The sequence below is a fragment of the Ochotona curzoniae genome, unplaced genomic scaffold, assembly GCF_017591425.1.
Source record: "Ochotona curzoniae isolate NIBS_2020 unplaced genomic scaffold, NIBS_Ocur_1.0 contig_2321, whole genome shotgun sequence".
NCBI lineage: Eukaryota > Metazoa > Chordata > Mammalia > Lagomorpha > Ochotonidae > Ochotona > Ochotona curzoniae.
In genome coordinates, this window is record NW_024465421.1 from 11,745,354 (window position 1) to 11,764,724 (window position 19,371).

Below are 19,371 nucleotides of genomic sequence, written 5' to 3' on the forward strand. Positions count from 1 at the left end.
CTGTGGATGTATCTTATTTTCACATTCTAGAATTTTAAAAAATTAGAATAAGTGACCCATATTTTAAAACCATGACATTTTATATAAAAATCTGCCTTCCCTGGTTCTCTTGTGGAAGGGCTAAAGATAGAGCAGTTTGCTGCCTCCTTGGTTGCTGTCGCTTGGAGGGGACACCCCAGTGGCTGCCCACTTCGAACATGAAGGTACTCTCTAGGGCATGACTCTTGATTTGGGTGAGTGGTTAGCCTAGTGGCGAAGATATTTGTTGAGACACCCAGGTGCCACCCTAGAGTTTCCAGGTTCAATTCCCAGTTTTGACTTCTAACTCCAGCTTCCTGCTAAAGCAGACCCTGGGAGACAATGGTAATGGCTCAAGTGACTGGATTCATCACCATGTGGGAGACTTGAACTCCTCGCTCCTTGCTTTAGCTCCGCAGGGAATGTGGCATCTGGGGACCAGAGAATGGGGGTGCTCTCCATCCCCCTCTACCATCTCTGTCTCCCTCCTTATTTTCTGTGTGTTTCTATTTCTCTTTCTACCTCTCAAATACTTAATTCTAAAGTTGTTTTTTTTTTTTTAAAGAACTCTTGATTCATAAAACTCTTGAGATAACCCCTGCTGGAATGGTTCATGCTCTTCCCTTACTTGTCTGGTTCTTGTAATGATAAATAATAATAATAATAATAATAATAATAGTAAACACAGAAATAAAACATGCAAGGTGTCAATTTCTACACTCTGAAGGAGCAGGAGCATTGATGCCCCATTTTCAGATAAGACGTGGGTGGGCTAGGTAATTGCATAGTTGGAACATGGTCCTGGCATTGAGGAGTGATGGCTAAGGCAGCCCCTTGGCAGGACTGGTCTAGTCACCATGACAGTGGGTTGCTACCCAGCCGGCCAGCTCCTTGTGCTCATCTCTTGGTTGCCCTGCACTCACTTACCCTTCTACCTTTTGCCATGTCATGATTGCCTTCATCCAAAGCCCAGGTAACTTCCTAAAGTTACGCAGGTGGGATGGGGTCCATGTGAGAGGGAAACCCTGTGACTGCGAAGACTGGGCTCTCAGCAGGCTGAAGCAGCCCCTTTACTCTTAGGTGGGTGATTGAGTTCTGCAGTTGTGTGAATGAAACAGGAACGTCTTCCAGGGTCTCCATCTTTAGCCCTCACTGTGACATTGGCCAAGAGGGTTTGCTTGTGGATGCATATGGGTAGGATATAGAGAATTAGCTAAGCTCCTCTGTTGTCCCCAGCATCCCTAGAGTCAACTCTGATGGCACACACAGAGACTTAGCCAGGAGTCAAGCTTCTTCTAGAAGTTGTGGAATTTGGAGTGAGTGTCTCCTCCCACCCCGGAGCTTCTCCTGCCCACCCACTTCCCAAACTGTAAGCTGCAGGACCATGGAGGACAAAACCTGTCCCCTGAGGTTAGCGCCTACTGTTTGTCCTCAGCAACACAGGCACATCCCTTCCTGAACCACCGTAAGTGATCAATTGTGCTCACCTTTTCACCATGCTGACGCCTTCCTAAACTGAAGGGGCTTCACCTTGTATGTGTCACCTGTGCTCCTCCGGGATGAATGTGAAAATCTCACCATGGCCAGGAGTTTCCAATAAGCTCACATCCTTAGAGTTGATTCTTTCTTGATTAAAAAAAGAAAGAAAATAATTCTTGCTGCAGGCTTTTAGCACAGTGGGCATTTAGCTCAGCTGGGGAAGCCCTTTATACTCTATCAGTGTGTCATTTGAGTCCCGGCTCTATTTTAGATTCCAGCTTCCTGCTAATGTTCACCTTGAGCACTCAAGGACTTGGGTCTTTGCCACCCATATGTGAGATCCAGACAGAGTTCTGGGCATCTGGCTTCTGCCAGCCCCAGCCCCAGCCTTAGCCCCAGCCCCAGCAGGTTGTAAGCATTGGAGGAATGACTAGGTAGATAGAGACCTGTCTCCATCTCTTTGCTTTTCAATTTAAAAAAGAGATATGCATACACTTTTTTTTTTTTTTTGGGTAAAATTCCTCTAGTTCCTGCCCAGCTCTTCATCAAGACTTTGACAAGTTTTCCTGCCTGAAATCTGCATGATAGAAACAAGACATCTCATTTCCCTTTTTCGGTTATAAAATGATAGGATAATATTTGAAGATGTTGTTTCAAAAATAGCGATCCTGGAGCAGCTCTGATCCCTGAGTGGTTTTCGTGGCTTTTTAGGAGAAAGTCTTTGCCCTAAATGGTAGGTTTGGAGACGATGCCTGATGACTGGTATCAAACGCTTACCATTTGAAAATAAATTCACAAAACACAGAAGATGAACAGATGGTCTGCGAGTTTTGTCCATTCTCTGTAGCTTTCCACCACTCTGCAGCAGCAGACAAAAAGGAGTTGTGCGCCAACCCCAGGTGGGTGTGTGGCGAGGGGGAGGCAAGCTGTCCTCAGGCCTGAGGCGCACAATGCAATGCACGAAGCTGCACGAGGGTGCTGCGCCCTGGGCCACTGCTCCTTGCTCCTGCTGGCATGAGTGGTGCCAACAAGGAAGGAGTTGGGGCCCAGGTCCATTCCAGGGGGTCCGAGTGACCTTGTTAGCATCCAATGAGTAGGAGTCTCCATCCCTGGCTGCGCCTTCTTGGGCATACTTGTATCAGGGGTCTTGGTTATGGACTCCCAGCTGGGCCAGTCTGCCAGCAGCTGGCTGGATGCTGAGCTACCATGGGATTCACACTGGGAATGTCACTTTCCCTGGGCAGGTTAGCAAGCCAATAAAAGATTGGGAAACTGGAAACTACATGGAAGTATACTCTCAGCACATGATTCGTGGAGCCAACCTGCCTTGCCCTCCCTGGGGACTCTGCAAAGGATCCGTCCACTCCTTGTCTTTTCTGCCTTCTGGAAGCTGTCTCATTCTCATTCTGAGGCCAGTTGTCATTGCACTGTCAGCTTTGTCTTTTCATCACCTCTCCTCTACGAGTCTGTCTGTCTCTCTTGGCCTCTTCCCTTGGAAGGGTGCTTGTGATGGCTCACCCATGTCATTCAAGGCAGTCTTCATCTTGAGGTCCTCCATTTAGTTATCTCATTAAAGGTTATTTTCTCAAATTAAGGGAACATTGGGGGCTGACATGGTGACTCAGTAGGCCAAGCCGCTGCCTGTGATGTTGACATCCCTGAGAAGATTGCTGGTTGGAGCTCAGCTGTTTCACTTCCAATCCACCAACATGGGTGGTTGGAAGAGCACCCAGTGGGGAGTCAGGAGCAATAATAGCTCAGCCGGATGTCACCTGCTCTCGTTGCATCTGCAAGCAGGACATGGATTAAGTCATCTGCTCTATTGCCATGCTCTCCATTGACCTTTCAGCTTCCCCCTCCCCACCTTACCCCTGCAAATTAGGTTCTCTAAGCTAAACAAGGTCATAGAAATCCTTTGCTTACATGCTCTTTGGGGAGACAGACAACAGGACCTCCCAATCCCTGAAGCCTTAAGTGGCCAAAGGGACTTGGTAATGAAAGAACAGGAGTTAATCCAGGGTTCTCTGAGTGGGCCCAGCACCATCGGGGTACACAGGAGGAGCCCAGATAGAAAAACACCTGTGATAATGCCAGCAGAGGCCGAAGTTACAGGCTTCCAAGATGAAAGGAAGCTGCTTGCCCCTTCTCCAGAAGCTAAAAAAAAGGCAAAGGAATAAATTCTCTCCTCTAGCCCCTGAAAGGACTCAGCTTGATTCTGATGGAGAAAGATTGCTTTTGGATGTATGACTTGCAGAATTCTAAGGCAATAGACTTCTGTGTTTGAAGCTTTGTAGTTTACAGTCATTTGTTGCTTGGCTCAGAGCAATGTTGGGCTTCTCATCAGGTTCTACACCAGGCTCATCCTCACCTCTTGACCATATCTCTATGTCAGTGGTGATTGCCATTCTTTAGGCACATAGGTTGTGTATTTTTAAATTTTAAATTATTTATTGGGGCAGTGAGGGGGATAGACAGAGAAAAAGCATTAGAACTCTGATTTACTGGTTCATCCCCTCCCCCAGTGCTGCCAGATCAAAGCCAAGAGCCTAGAATTCAATCCAGTTCTCCCATGCGAGTGGCAGGAACTCAAATCCTTCAGCCCTTGTAGAGTGACAACGAGCAACTTGCACTCAGGTCCATCTTTGAGTGCTGTCATGATAAGGATGAGCTCTGGCAATATTTGTGATTGTTCCTCTCTCCAGAGTTTTCTTCTTTCCAACTATTTCTTGGTTGCTCATCTCCTTCTTCTACCCATTTTGAACTAGTAGGGTTTCCTGAGCAAGCCCTTGGGGGAATCAGACAACTTCAGGGGATCCTCCATTAAAGTTCCCTGGTAGTTTTATGCTGCTTTATTGGGAGTGGAGATGTGAATCGGAAACAGATCACATTTTCAGATTCAAGCAGACCCCTCTGTTTTGAAACCAAGGGCTCTTTCATCTTGTGGACTCATTTCTGTTCTACTCACAAGGTCCTACACCTTTTGATTCCAAAAGTTCTTTCCACCTGTATTTATTGTGTCAGTCTATCCACCCACATTAGCTCAGGAATTTTCAAAGAAGGGCTGATCAGAGTTCCCTCTTTTCCTTGCACTTGACTTCTAAGGAAGACCGTTGATCTCAATGGTCAAGACTGAACATACTCATTGGGCATTAGGCCAAGACACCTCCTAGTCCATCCAATTGGTGCACAACCTTTTACAAGGCTCCCAACAACAGTCTCCTCCTATTTGTGCACTTATGTAATTTTTTCCCTTTGTGTGTGGGCTGGACTGGTGACTTCCTTGTGAACTGAATACAGTCAGAATTATATCATGTCCTTTTGTTATTAGTTTACAGAAAAAAAGGAAACTTCTTGTCTTACTGGTATGCTTACTATATTGCCTTGTTAGAGTGAACACTTGGATGAAGTAAGTTGCCAGCTATAGCTTGAATGTGTTTTCCAAAAGTTTATGTGTTGGGAATTCTAATCCCCAAATTCATATGTGAGTGATATTGGGAGGTGGGGCCACTGAAAACTAACACGAATTAGGTGAATCATGAGGATGTGTCCCCAGGATGGTATTAGTGGCTCCACAGAAGAGGGAGAGAGATAGAAATCAGTACACTAACTCTGTCTCCCCACGTAATGGTTTCCAACATTTTATGAACCTGTAACATGCCAGAAGGCCCGCACTGGAGGCTGAGAAGATACTGATGCCGTAATCTGGAACTACCAAGCCTTCACCAATGGGAGATCAATACACTTCTATTCTTGATAAATTTCCAAACCTCAAGCATTTTGTTACAGAAGCAGAAAATGGACTCAGGCACTGTAACTTGGCAAAGGTTAACCTGACAAGAAACAGAGAACAGCCTGATGCTAAGAGGTGGAGAACGGGGACTCTCAGTCCAAAAACTCACTGGGAACTGAACCCTAACAACAACTGTGGGAGTGAATTTAGAACCATCAGGTGAGAATATAGCCCTGGCCAACAGCTCAACCCAGCTCCTGAGACACTCTGTAGTTCTGAACCTATTCAAGCTTTGCCCAGACTCCTGCCCCACCCAAGCTGTGAAATAATAACTGTGTTGTGCTAAGGTGCTAAATGTTGAGGTCATTTGTTAACAACCCTAGATAGCTAATTCAACAACGAGATATCCAGGAGTGCTCTGTGAAATTCAATCCATTTTATGTAAGAGTCCTTTATTGGGATATGTGTATACATCTTCAAATTATAAAAGCATAGCCTTATGCATTTATTTCCTTCTTGGATCTTGTAAAGAGCAATTGGTTGAAAAACAAAAGAATAAAGTGTCCTTGCATCTTTTATCCCCATGCCATTTTAATCTTACCCTGATATCTGGCCTGACTTGGGACCAGAAAATCCATATTGAATAGGGGGTGGGTCGCTTGTGGGGCAGGACCTCTAGAATCCATATCCTTATTGTGTTTGGAAAGAGGATTCACCCTCAAGAGCCAGCCCAGGCTGTGTCGGAAGTGATGAGCAGAATTCCATGTGGGTCAAGGCTATCTCCTATATGAATGCTTAATGAGATAGGGCCTGAGATGTTTGTGTTTGGGGCTTTTAGAGCTAGATTTTTGATAGCCAACATTGGTGGTCTTTTGTGTGCCTTCCATATTTCATCAGAATTTCAGCTTGCGTGCATGGAGTTTGTCCTTAATGGTTTGCAGATCCTGTGCCATAAGCCTTTAACTAGACTCCAGTTGGCAAGCTTGAACTCTATTCTGAGATGAAGAGTCTGTGAGAAAGTCCCGGATATTCTTGACCAGTCCTTTCCCATCATCTCATTTCATGTTTTCTCCTGCCATTCACAGATGATTGGATTGGTGATGAGGTGGTAGCTACAAAAATTGACCACAAAATTTCCCATCCCTCCACATACCCTCTCCCACCTTTGCCATGTGAGTATTGCAGCACTTGCTATCCTATGCTGAATTGACTTCGTTTTTCCTCCTCCTTTGAGTTTTGCCTATGAGAGAACAGAAAACAGGACCTAAGCAGAGATTGGAAAAATTCCTGTGTACTGGAGTCCTCTCCCATTGCTTCTTATTGGAATCATTACAAGTGCTATGTATGAAGAAGCCCAGCATCGCCTGCTGGGATGCAAGAGCAATTGGAGTGAAGCTGAAAAATCCCAGGAGCTTTCCTGGACCAGTCTGTCCATTGATTGCTGTGCATGTGGCTGAGCCCATTCTGGACCTTGCCACCAGCTGACATTCCAGCTGCTTGAGGAGATTCAGGGTGATCCATCAGAGATCAGGATGGGCAGCCAGACCAGACAAGAATACCATGGTGAGCCAAATACATGGTAGTGTTTTTATTTAAGCCAATAAAATTTGAAGCCATATGCTCCTCGGTATTGGATTACTGACATGGACTTACATCATGTGTATGTATCTGTCAACTCATCTTTTCCTGCTAACTTAAGAGTCCCTGAAGGTGAAGGACCATAACTAATCAGAAGGTCAAATTCAGGCTGGCAGTGAGCTTGATTATTAGCAAGCTATAGAGACTTGGCAGACTCAGGCAATGCTAGGCGAACTACTCCTCTTTTTCCTTCTCATTGTCGGCTTCTCATGTATCAGTAAACCCCAAAAAATCTTTGAGATAGATACAAATGATCCTCTATCAAGAATTGATGGAACTAGTATTGTGGTGCAGTGGGTTAAGCTGTTGCCTGAGATACCGGCATTCTACGAGCACCGGTTGGAATTGTGACTCCACTTATATTGGTTTCCCACTAATGCTCCTAAGAAAGAGGTGGAAGATGGTCCAAGTACTATGTCTTTGCAACCCATGTCGGGGACCCATATGGGATTCCTAGCTCATGGCTTTGTCCTGGCATTCATTTGGATGAACATCCATAGGATGGAACATCTCTCTCTCCCCCCAATTCTGCCTTTCAAATAATCTTTTTTAAAAAAGAATATATCATGTGGTTTGTTATTCTATGTGCCAAAAATGGCCCCCAACTTTTATCCAGAGATCTGTCCCTCACTCATTCCCATGTGTTTTGAATGGTATCCCTTCCCTCGCCATGGAAGTGCAGCTCATGATATATGTAACACACAGCTTCTAAGATGATACCCAATCATCTCGCCATAGTTTCAAACTGTATAACCGCTTCTCCACGAGCATGGAGTGAACTTACCGTCTTTAAAACAGAAATAGCAACATGATGGAACGCCACTTTTCCATTAGGTTACTAAAGGAATGCGGCTTCTAAATGGGCCATTGTCACTTGAATCCTCTGCCCCAAGGGACGCCAGCTGCTGTGTCCAGGGAACCCCACCAAGATGGTAAGGAGCTGAGCATGGCATTAACCGAAGTGAAGAAGTTTGCAAATGATTCTTACCCTCTCCAGCTGAAGCTTCATCTGTGACTACAACCCTGGACTTGTTTGACTGACTGCAACCTCGTGAGAGACCTTCAATCAGCTAGGCCAGCCCCAGAATCTGCTCCCAACTCCAGATTCCTCCCAGCACGCACCCTGGAAAGTAACAGATGTTAACTACTTGGGAGATTGAATTTCTAGTTTCTGGGCCCAGTGGCGTGGCCTAGCAGCTAAAGTCCTCACCTTGAATGCGCCGGGATTCCATATGGATGCTGGTTCTAATCCTGGCAGCTCCTCTTCCCATCCAGCTCCCTGCTTGTGGCCTGGGAAAGCAGTGGAGGACTGCCCAATGCCTTGGGATCCTGCACCCGAGTGGGAGACCTAGAGGAAGTTCCTGGCTCCTGGCTCCTGATCGGCTCAGCTCTAACCATTGCGGCCACTTAGGGAATGAATCAGCAGATGGAAGGTCTTCCTCTCTGTTTCTTCTCCTCTCTGTATATCTGACTTTGTAATAAAAATAAATAAATCTTAAAAAAAAAAAAGAATTTCTAGCTTCTGGCTTCAGCCTGGCCCAGTACTGCCATTATAGGCTTTTAGGGGAGTGTAATTCTGTGTCTGGCTCTGTATTTCTATCTGTGCATGTGTCTCTTTTCCTTTCAAATAAATGAAGCAACTATTTTTTTAGAAATGAATCTTTGCAGTAACCTGTCACAGTGGTAGACATTGATATAACTTACACCACGTCCATCAAAGCACCACATGTGCCTCTCCCCGCAGGCATTCCTTGGCTCCGGAATGTCCATGTGGCCTGGTTGAGTGACTTAGGGTAGAATGAAGGACTTCTAGAAATGTCCTCACTCTTCCCCCACTGAACACAATCCCAAGAAGGTAAGAGACCAGTGCTTCTGCAGCCACCCTGTCCCCCGAGCAGAAAGTCCCAGACTATCCTGTAAGGTCTCTGTAACCACCGTTAACATGCAGAACTGGACCTGGCCCAGTGTAAGCATTCGATATTTATTAAATGAAAGATGGATTTATGGTAAGCAGATGGAGGAAGTATGAGAAGCCAGCCTGGAGGAAAAGGGAGAAAGCTGAAGCTCTTCGTTAATGCCATCTAAAATGGAATATGTTGTCAAACATCCATAGAAACCCATGTATTTTTGTTTTCTAAATGTGATGCATAGAACACACAGTTTCTTCTTGAAGTTGGCTTCAGCCAGTGTTTTAACTGGCAGAGCATCTCAGAGCCTGCAAGGATGAGCTCACTAGGCAGGATTGATGGGTTCCTGTATCTGCCCAAGACTGCTTACCGAGGCTCCTCCACGAAGGAAGCCGATGAATAAAGCCAGTAAAGTCTTAGAAAGTACTTAGTGTGACAAATTTGCTCTTTTCTGCTACCCACTAGCTTAACAGCTATAGGGCCAGGAGCTACAGCTTGGCTTACGATAGCTTGGGAAGAGAAAACAGAAGTATGACTTCATTCAGAGAGGAGGTACAAGGCTCACACCCTGGAACTCAGTGCACCTCGGGGAGGGTGGGGCTCCTTCCCACACTGATGCCATTGACAGGCATCCGGCATCCTCTCGCATGGTCTCCTGGTCTCTGCGGGGCATGTCTTTTATGAAAAGAGCTAGCATCTATTTTTGTTGGTTTGTTTGTTTGAGTGGGGGGGGGAGAGTTGGGGGGGAGATGTTAAGCTAACTTGCCTCATAAACCACAGAAAAGTTCTATTCTAATGCTACCCCTTTTTCTCTCCTGCTGACTTTTTAAAAAAAAGAGCGTATTGGTTTATCCAAGAGACAGAGAGAGAGAGGTGTTTGTGATGACAGCCAGGTACAGATAGATGATGACAGACAGAATACACACTCTCACGTGCTTGTCCACAGGCTGGACGCCCACAGCAGTCAGGTTGGATGGGGTGAGCATCACTGCAGCCTCCTGGGGAAACTGGAGCCAGGAACTCGAGCCGGGAAGTGACCCCAGACACCAAGGCATGGGCTGTGGCTATCTGAACTGCTAGGCGAAACACGTGCTCCTCTGCTCACCACTTGCGGCGGGAGCGGGAAACTCAGATTTTTACAGACAGAAGGAGAGACAAAGATCTTCCATCCACTGGTGCACCCCCCAGGAGGCGCAATGGCCAGAGCTCAGCCCATCTGAAGCCAGGAGCCTAGAATTTCTTCTGGGTCTCCCTCATGGGTGCAGGGTCCCAAGGACTTGAGCCATCCTGTGCTGCTTTCCCGGGCCAGAGGCAGGGAGCTGGATGGGAAGTGAAGCAGCCAGGATGCGAACTGGCGCCCATATGGGATCCCAGCACATGTAAGGCAAGGACTTTAGCCGCTAGGCTACTGTGCCAGGCTCTAGGACTGGTGTTTATGTCTATAGATCCCCAACCCGCCACCACCACCCTCCCGCCTCCCACCCCACAAGAGAATCTGAAAGCCCAGCAATTGATACAAAACATCTATTTTGAGAAAATTGATAATGACATCCATTAGCTAGAACTCTGGTACAAATGGAACACAACTCCTCCACTGAGCCACTCTCAGCCAATGGAGCCACTGCTTACAATCTGTAGATGGAAGTCCCCTTAAAAATGAACACACAGGCAAGAGAGTTTGCATATATTAATTCAGTTTAATCATATCAATTCTTAAACAAACAAAAAAAATGTCCTCCAACAGACAAGAGTTCACAGTTACTGCAAAGCTTACTCACGACTTTTAAAAATACCAGTCATGCTTAGCATTCAAAGGAGATACTGTAGAATAACTGTAAAAACGTTTACCGAGAACATCAGCTTCTGACTTGAAAAATTACAAATACTGAAGCATGTTGGTATCAGACACAGTAGTTTGTCGACACTGTTCGTTGGATGGGTTTTCTGGAAGTCTGGAAAATTGTACCTCTATTATTGGATAATGCGCTTACTCTAAACTAAACATTTTCAAATGTAGAAAACAAACTAGCAAGCTACACATACAAAGAGAAGCCCTGGAAGACGAAGCTCTCCATATGTTGAATGCCAGCCTATGCGCCATGGATCCTGGAAGACTAGAATTGCAACATACACATGGCCTGGAGGCTTGCAACCCCAGGCTCAACAATGGGGTTCGCATTTACCTACACATTAATGACAAACTCTGGGTTAGTATAAGAGAAGCCGGCAAATTCATTTTGGTCCAAGTTCATGATGAAGAGCTTATCCGTGGGAGTCAGTTCCACGGGCTGTCTGGTGAACTCTTTGTCGAAGTTGGAGGTGTCCCGCTTGTCCTTCTGCCAAATGGAAAGCAAACACATGAACACAGCATAAGAGAGAAGAAGGGAACTGGGCCAAGACGCGCCAGGTGACCGGCGGGCCTGGGACATCTCAGGAGCAGAGTTCCAAAGGGCCCTGTGCCAAGCACTGGGAGCTTGCATGGCTTCGGTGGAACTTTGCCAAGAAAGGAAGGAAGTCATCGAATTTCCTTAAGGATCGCCTTCAGTGTGTGTGTGTGTGTGTGTGTGTGTGTGTGTGTGTGTGTTGTTATGTCTTCTTTGGCTTTGAGAAAAATGGAGCTGGAAGCTCCTTCTTAACCAGACATCATATCACCAAAGTAGCCATGATGCTGGAAAATCCTGCTCACTAGTGACCTCCAGTGGCTAGGAGGTCTCGTCTTTGAAAAGGAGGACCACTGCTCGGCCACTTGGCTGCCAGGAAGGAAGGAGGCTGGGAAAATCAGATCACTGCTTAATAAAAGTGGCTGATCACTGCCCACCCCACACTCAGCAGGCTAATCCAGGCTTTGGAGGGAGACTCAAAAACCCACCCACGGGCTAATTTCAGAGACTTCCTCAGCCAGACATGCTTTAAAAAAATAATAATGTGATGCTCCTTATGTAGCCTTGCATTTCTTCGTTGCTGTTTTTCTGACTAACTAGAATTTAGGGCAGATTTTACAAGGAACTCCAGAAGATGGGTTATACGCAGATCTGTCTGAAGCATCGACTGCTCTAGAGCCCTTGGCAGCCTATCATCTGTTCCCATCCCCACCATACCCTCCTGGAGGAGGGGGCAAGCTCAAGATATTGCCCAAGACTGAAGGGGCTTTGAACTGATCACATGACAGAAGAGCAGGCCTCATCTCGGCCCACCAAAGAGAGACGGTCCGGGGGCTGTTATTGAGGGACAACCAAGAAGAAGGCCTGGCATCCACTAGTTACCCGGATGAAGTCAGACCTGTGTCAGCTCACAAGGAAGAGAGGATTACTGATGGCAGAGATCCAGTTAGAGTTAGAGATCCGGTTAGAGTTAGCCAGATTGTCCCCCAGAATTTTGTCCCTCATGGGCCTGGTTGAGGAGAACTGCTCACTCCCTTTTACAAAATACCTTTGGGAAGTACTGCTTCTTTTTGGCTGCTCCCTGTACACTCTTCCAACGTCTGTGGGATGCGGGGAAAAGGTAGGCAGCTAAAACTGACATTCAGGAAACGCTCTGGGTGAGGGAGACCAGGGAGCAGCATCCTAAAGATGCTGATGGAGCTGTTTTCCGGATGGTGGGTCATTTCCTGCCGCAGCCCACCCATTCTGCTTTGTCTTGTCTTGCCTGCTGTTAGCTTGTGCTGTGTTGTGGGAGGTTCCATCCCCCAGGCACTCCATGTGTTACTTCCGGCGTGCAGGGAAAAGCTCAAATACCTCCTCTTCCTTGAATCCTGTCTGTGCGTCCCTCTCTCCCTAGCCCCACCCTAGCATCCTCCCTGCTAGCCCCACTGCCCTTGACTGCTTTCAGAAATGGCCTTGTTTTTTTGTGGTCTCTCGCCAGGACATTGGGGTCCCTGTCTGCTTCTTCACTATTGCATTTCTAGCACCAAGAATAGAAATTGGCACACAGTAGGCTGGTCACCACTGCTTGTGGAAGGAATGAGCCGGCCAATGAAGAATGAAAATGAAACTTTCCACGTATTTTCCCTCCCTCAATGGAGAATCCACCCACCTGGCCAGGGCCTTCACTCTGCAGCCCAGCAACAAGATTTATGTCCAGTGAGTCTAAAGGTTTCATCAACATGTTGAGGCCTGGTGTGACTGGAGCAATCCTAGGGTCCTCTGAGGGCTGAGTGCTCCACGGCTGTGTGTGGGCTAGAAGGCAGGTACATACATCTGCAACTAGAATCTAAGCAGCTGTCTTCTTCTAGCTCCCCCTTGGCATTATTTTCATTCTTCTGAGAACTTTTTTTTTTTTTTTTTTTTTTTTGCCTCTGAGGACCCAGCAGATATTCCCTTCCACCAGGCTCAAGTTTGAAAACCTGTCCTTGCTTGTTGTGGCAGCAGTGACTCATGCTTCAGCCAGCCACATGGTCCAAGGGGGCCTTTCCTCTGTGGACTTGGACCTGTGGGCAGATCCCCAGAGAACAGACTGCCACCTTCTACCCTCGTCCCCTTGGGAGACAATGGGCATCTCTGCTAGGGCAGTTGTTTGGGGATTGATTGTCTCATTGAGCTATTGATTTCACAGGCCTCCCTTCTAATCCAACAGGAGGGTCTTGGTGACTGTGGCCCTTTTTTTGGAAGGTGGTGAGAAGTCTGAGAAATGCAAAGGGAGGATTCTTAAATCCTGGTAGATGCTAGCTCACTCGGGCTTAACATGGGCTGTGTGTGGGTTTTCTTTCTGTTTCTTTTCAATTCTCACCTAACTTTATTTTGAAACATATCCACCAGTCTTGGCTGGGCTAGAAGAACCAGACTGTATCCAGCTGAGCATGCGGTGTTGTGCTTCTTTCAGGGACAGAATGGGTCACGCCCATGACACACCCTGGCAAGTGAGACCCAGAACCTAGCCGGGATCCAGTTCCCTCTCTCAACAGAGACTGCGCCTTTGGCCTTATAGAAGGAAACCCTTCCCAGCCACCAGCCTGTCTTGCCCTCAAGATTTTTGATGACTTTTCCTTCTTCTCTACGAAGGTTTCCTGGCTAACACAGAGCCTTGTCATCCTTCACTCATGCCATGCTTACACTCCCTTGTTCTACTGACTGCTCCCCCACCAGATGTCGGGCTGGGGGACAGGGGTTGCTTTATGTCTTCCTTGCCCCATGTTGTGCTTCCAGTGTGCAGCATGGAGCCTGGCACATGACTGGTGTCCAATAAACGTTGTTTGTTGAATGAATGGAGGGTCCGATAAAGGGATGATTGCAAGAAGCATGTAGGAATAGTCCTTCCTGGTTATATTTTCAAGGTATTGCCTGCAGGTGACACAGGATGGAAGCTCCGATTCTCAGTCTCCTCTGTACTGGAAATGTCGCCAGAGAAGGAAAGGTTTGGAATTCTCCATGAGGATTCCTGATCTACGCAGCAGGCTGCTCTGAGTGAGCCTCAGCAACGTAGGCTGGGAAAACACACCTTGGCTTGGGTATCTGCTTCTGGCAACTATTGACTTTGGAAAAATATGGGCAAGAATCAGGTAAATGTAGAGTGCAGTAAATATATACATATGTACTATATTCTATCATATCTCTACCTTTATTATCCATCACCTGTCAACTATCTAACATTCATCCATCCATCTGACATTGTTCCATGATGTGCTTCTGGTCATTTGTCAGCAGCCCAGTGCTTTGCCACATCCCTCACGTTCCTGGCAATGGCAGCATGTCCTGGGGAAAGCCTGGTGACCTTACAACCAGATGAAGGACCTCTAAGAACTCCCTTATTGGTGGGCAGTGACTCAGCAACACCTCCTGTGTCTTATGGGGCAGAAGGAGCCCGATGCCGGCTGACCAAGCCTGGACAAATGACTTTCTCTCTCTCTCCAGTTGTCCATTCCCCGACAATGAAGGGAAGGGCTTTTGCCCCGATTTCCCTTCTTCCTTCAACTTGAGTTTACCTTGGGTTCAGATTGCCACCATGGTAGCGACAGCAGTGACAGTCCCCAAGCTGAAGCAAGGTGAAATGAGAGGGCAGAGAGGAATAAATGAATGGAAGTGGAAACCCCATCATGGTCTTTTTGAAGATGAAAAGTCTTACTACAAGGGCATCTGCCAGGTTTTTAAAGTTATCTTCATGGTATCTTAGCAGCCCCCAGAGCTTCTGGAAACCTCTCAAACTCAAGGCTGCCTGAGACTAGCAGAAACCAGAACAAGGATGAGGGGGTCACCTGTTCATCTGCTCAAACAGAAATAAAATTTCTCCCACCCAAGGGGTTTCCTTGGACTTTTGGGAGCTCACAACAGCTAGCTAGAAAAAAATATCTAATCCAAGCTGGGAGGAGAGGTGATCTTAACAAGAAAGTCATGTCATAGCTGGTCTCTGGACTTGACTCTAGTGGGACCGTGGGCTCTGGATTCCAACGTCATGGGAGGCTCCGCCAGATCCTCCCACCCCATCCTGTCCACCAGGAGTTCCTGAACATTCCACAGTCCCTGTGGTCCCTGGCTAGCTGCACACTAGGGCTGAGGTTATGCACTGGAATGAATGCCTTTTGCCTGAAAGGCAATATATATATATATATATTTTTTTTTTTTCAAAAACAGAGTTTGTCCTTGAGATAGCATTCCTTTTTTTTTAACTTTGCATCTTGATGCTAGAAGAAAAATGGCACATTAACAGATATCCAGATACAAATGAACATTACCTCCAACATCTTGCAAAACAACATCAAAGTGAAGAATGCCACTGTCTTTGTTTCAAGAAATGGTGTCGTTCTCAGAACACTTAATTAGTTCTCCAAAGCCTGCAAGAGACCTAGACACAGCCCAACCCCACAGGCATGGGTCTGCTAGGATCCCCAGCTGTCTTCCTGCTTAAACCAAAGCAGATCATCACGGCTGATCACAACTGGACATGTATTTGAAAGCATGTGCAACCAAATGAGTAACCTTTTTTTTTTTTTCCTTTTTCCATTGGAACAATTGAAATAAAAACCCAAAGCAAATTATATTTGAAATGTCATGTCAAATCACAGCCTTGGTGGGGGAGGGCAGCTAGAGTGACCATGTTGTTTCAGGGAGCAGTGCCAAATGCCCTTTCCGCGTAGTCTTGGGGACAAGGGTGAGGAGGGCCATTCAGCATCAGAAGTGATGGCGTGGACATGGCACCTAAGCCTGTGGACACCGTGACGTGTTTTTTAGATAGTGCTTATCTAAAAAACACACTCTTAAGATGTTAGACTTAAATAATCTTCTCAACTTTGAGTTAAAAAAAAATTCCAACCCTCCCAATTTTATTTTTAGCATGTTCTTTGCGAAGCTCCGCTCTTCTCCAGAGCGGGCAGCATGAAGGGATTCCCTATGGACCGAAGCAAGCCTGGACACACGCCAAACCCCAGGCCTGGAAGCGGAAGAGGATTGCCAGCCTCCGATGATCTACCCATTTGGTAGGCAGAATCCAAATTGAATGATTAGGGTGAGGGTGAAAACAGCAGCGCAAAAGAGGAGGAAAGAAAGCAGGCATTTTCTCTCCCCACTGGATCTATTTAGCAGACATGCTTGGGGAAAATAAACCGAGAGAGGAGTTGAATAATGTCTCAATTATGCAGCAGCATGTTCACGGGCCATCTGCATAATCCCATCTCGCAGAGATGCTCCCGGCTACCTGAGGACATTTGGGCACTGAAACATGGTCACTCTAGCCTGATGGGACAACAAAACATGGAAGCGACTTGGCAATGAAAAAACAAATGTCACCACAACAGCCGTGGAGCTTGAACGAAAGAAACGAAGGACGCGGGTCTACACATCTACTTAGCTCTTGACTTCAGGTTTTAAAAATTCAGAGTTAACAAAGGAAAATCCTTCGAATTCTGATTGGTCAATATTCCTGATGACTTCCTGGTCAGGAGGTGTTAGGACTGGTGGATGGCGGGTGAAAAACCGGTCGAAGTTTTCAGCATTTCGCCCACACTATGAGAGGGGAAGAAAAGAACTCATGGTGGGTGGGGAAAACAGAAGCCAAAATCAAAACCAAACAGAATCCAACAAAACTGGCGTGGTTTTCCTCCAATCCCTTCCTTTTGCAGCAACTCAGTGAGGTTGTTTCAATGATCAGAAATGAGAGCAACATAAAAGGCAAAACTCTCATGACTTTGGACCCCTGAAATTTCATTGCCATGGCTTATGAGTTGACCCTGGTGTCTTTGCGAGCCGTCAGCAGATGCATGGCAAAGGCATGAGATGGCAGGGTTAGTGACATGTGGCGTGTCCCCTACCCCACTCCCATGGAGTTAGCCAGGCTCATCTGATGAAAAGATAAGATACCTTAGACGTTCCATGTGGTACAAGATGTGAAGTGATGACCCATTTATAAATCACCTGGGAGATACCAATATTGACAGCAGCAGATCCCTCAAATTGCTGTCCTCTGGCTCTCAATCAATCAGGAGATTGTTTTGCAGATCAACAGAACATAGTTTTGTAAACTCAGTCAACAGAGAAACATCCCAATCATGAGACCTGGCTTAGTTTCTTGCAACTGGGCAACCATAGACCCTGGTTGGCTGGGTCAGGCAAGGCCTTCAATTCCAAGGTGCCAGGAGGTAGTGTCAACTCTCCTCTTCTCCCCAGAAAATGCAAGGGTATGGAAGGAAATACAAACCAGGGCTTGGTCAAGGCAATCCAGAAAGAAAACATCACCATTTCTTACCCCTCCTGCTGGTCCTTCTGTGCCGAAAGACCTTGATCTCAGCAACATTACAGCTGCTGTGTGTACATGTGTGTGGGGGAGGGGGTGCACACATGTGTGAGTGCCCACATCCATCTGCTAATTCCACTTAACAAGATGAGACAAGCAATTCATATTTAGGTTCCTTATTCTTTGGTCTTCACCAGCAAAACTCATTTGCTCAGACATTCTCTACGTCTCAACCACAGGGTCTACAGGAGGTAACTACAAACTAATAATATAATATTAGCAGCAGTTACAATAATTTTGATGGTTAATATTTACTATGCACTTACTATGTAGCATGCACCCTAGAAATCTCTTGCTCGCATTATATGAATCTTCCCAAGGACTCTATGAAATGGGTATTATTACTATCTCCATTTCTAGAAGACGGATCCAAAGCCAAGGAAATTATATCATCTGTTCCAAGTCACACAGCTATTGAAGAGCTGAGCTGCAACATGGGGCATGTCTGGCTGAAGCCAGATCTGGCCAACAACTTGATGAGTCCAGTTGACAGGTTGATGATGGAAGAAAGGAGTGGGTCATGGGTGGGGAAAGTCAAGAACAGGGGATGACAGAGAGTGCAGCTATGTCAACCATGGAGACAGAGAAACCAGGAAGACTCAGAAAGACAAGCATCTCCATTTTGGATATGATGACCCGGAGGAGGCGCTGGGACTCCAGGTTAGGGCCAGAGCAAGTGACAAGTACAGGAGTAACAAAATCACTGAGCACTCTGTACACAACTGATGCTTGTGGGGTCTTATCTTTTTAATTCATGGCGTGGAGGTATTACGGGAAGGGAGAAGAACCAGCAGAGTACAACATCAGGCAAGCTGGGGACCAACACATCCCAGGGGAAGGCTGTTGTTGTAACGGTTATCCGTCTCAGAGGCTGAGTGGCGAAGGCGCTGAATATAAGCCCTTGCCTTTGGCAATTGGGAGGACATTGATGAGGAACCAAGGGCTGTCTAGGAGTGCAGGTACTGAGAGAGTGGACAAGCTCCTTTTCAGAGCAGTTACTAGGAGTCTTCATAAAGTTCACCAGAAATACACATTCTGAAAAATCTACGCATGGCTTCAAAAAGTTTCTGATCAATGAACATTTTGTTTGCATTTGTTTTGTCTGTGAACTTCTTTGAGTAGTCTCCCTTAGATATATGTAAAAGGGATTTAGCTCTCAATAAGCCTTAGCTTTCTGTTTGCGTCTATCTGGGTAAAAATGGGTTTATAGAGACCACTGCTATGGTGTAGCAGGTTAAGCCTGTGGTATTAGCATCCCATATGGACGCTGGTTTGGTTCATGTTCTGGCTGTTCCACTTCAAATCCAACTCTCTTCTAATGCACCTGGGAAAACAGCAGAGGATGGCCAAAGTGCTTGGGCCTCTGCAGCTACGTGGGAGACCTAGAAGAAGTTCAGACCTGCCCAGCCATTTGGGGAGTGAAGCGGCAGGAGCAAAGTCTCTTTCTGTCTTTCCTTCTCTTGGTGTAACTCTTCCTTTCAGATAAAAGAAATGCATAAAATTAATGAAAAAGAAATGGACCTATAGACTTTAGACATGGACTCAAATCCTGGGACCATGTTGACCCATCATCTATACATGGTCGCTAAAGTGTCAGGCTCATCTTGTAAAACAAAGAGTGATTTTAATTCCTATCAGATGAGGCTAAAATAAGACAATGAATGAGACACAGCTCCTGGCACTGAGCAGGTGTTCCACACATTATAGCTGTAAGCATCATTCAATTCTCACTTCCCCTACAAACAGCATATGCTCCTGGAATACTGTCATGATGTTTAATTTTTTATTGTAATTTTAATTATTTATTTGAGAGGAAGGAAACAGAAGTCCCTTCATTTGGGGGACATTTCAGTCCTGAAAGTTAATCCAGGTTTCCCATGT

The 19,371-nt window shown here is 46.3% G+C and overlaps 1 protein-coding gene across 3 annotated transcripts in view; it reads right to left on the reverse strand.

The window, feature by feature from the left end:
* Positions 1 to 10,449: 10,449 nt before the first annotated feature.
* The window catches only part of PRKCB (protein kinase C beta), a 289,293-nt gene continuing 280,371 nt past the window's right edge, over positions 10,450 to 19,371 (reverse strand). For 2 of the 3 annotated variants that reach the window (XM_040973192.1, XM_040973194.1), the window contains one exon: positions 14,118 to 16,703. In XM_040973192.1, the coding sequence (XP_040829126.1) occupies positions 16,545 to 16,703 (159 nt within the window). In that variant the 3' untranslated portion in view covers positions 14,118 to 16,544. Of the gene's footprint in view, positions 11,109 to 14,117; positions 16,704 to 19,371 lie in introns of those variants that run through there. The other variant, XM_040973193.1, reaches the window with a different exon arrangement.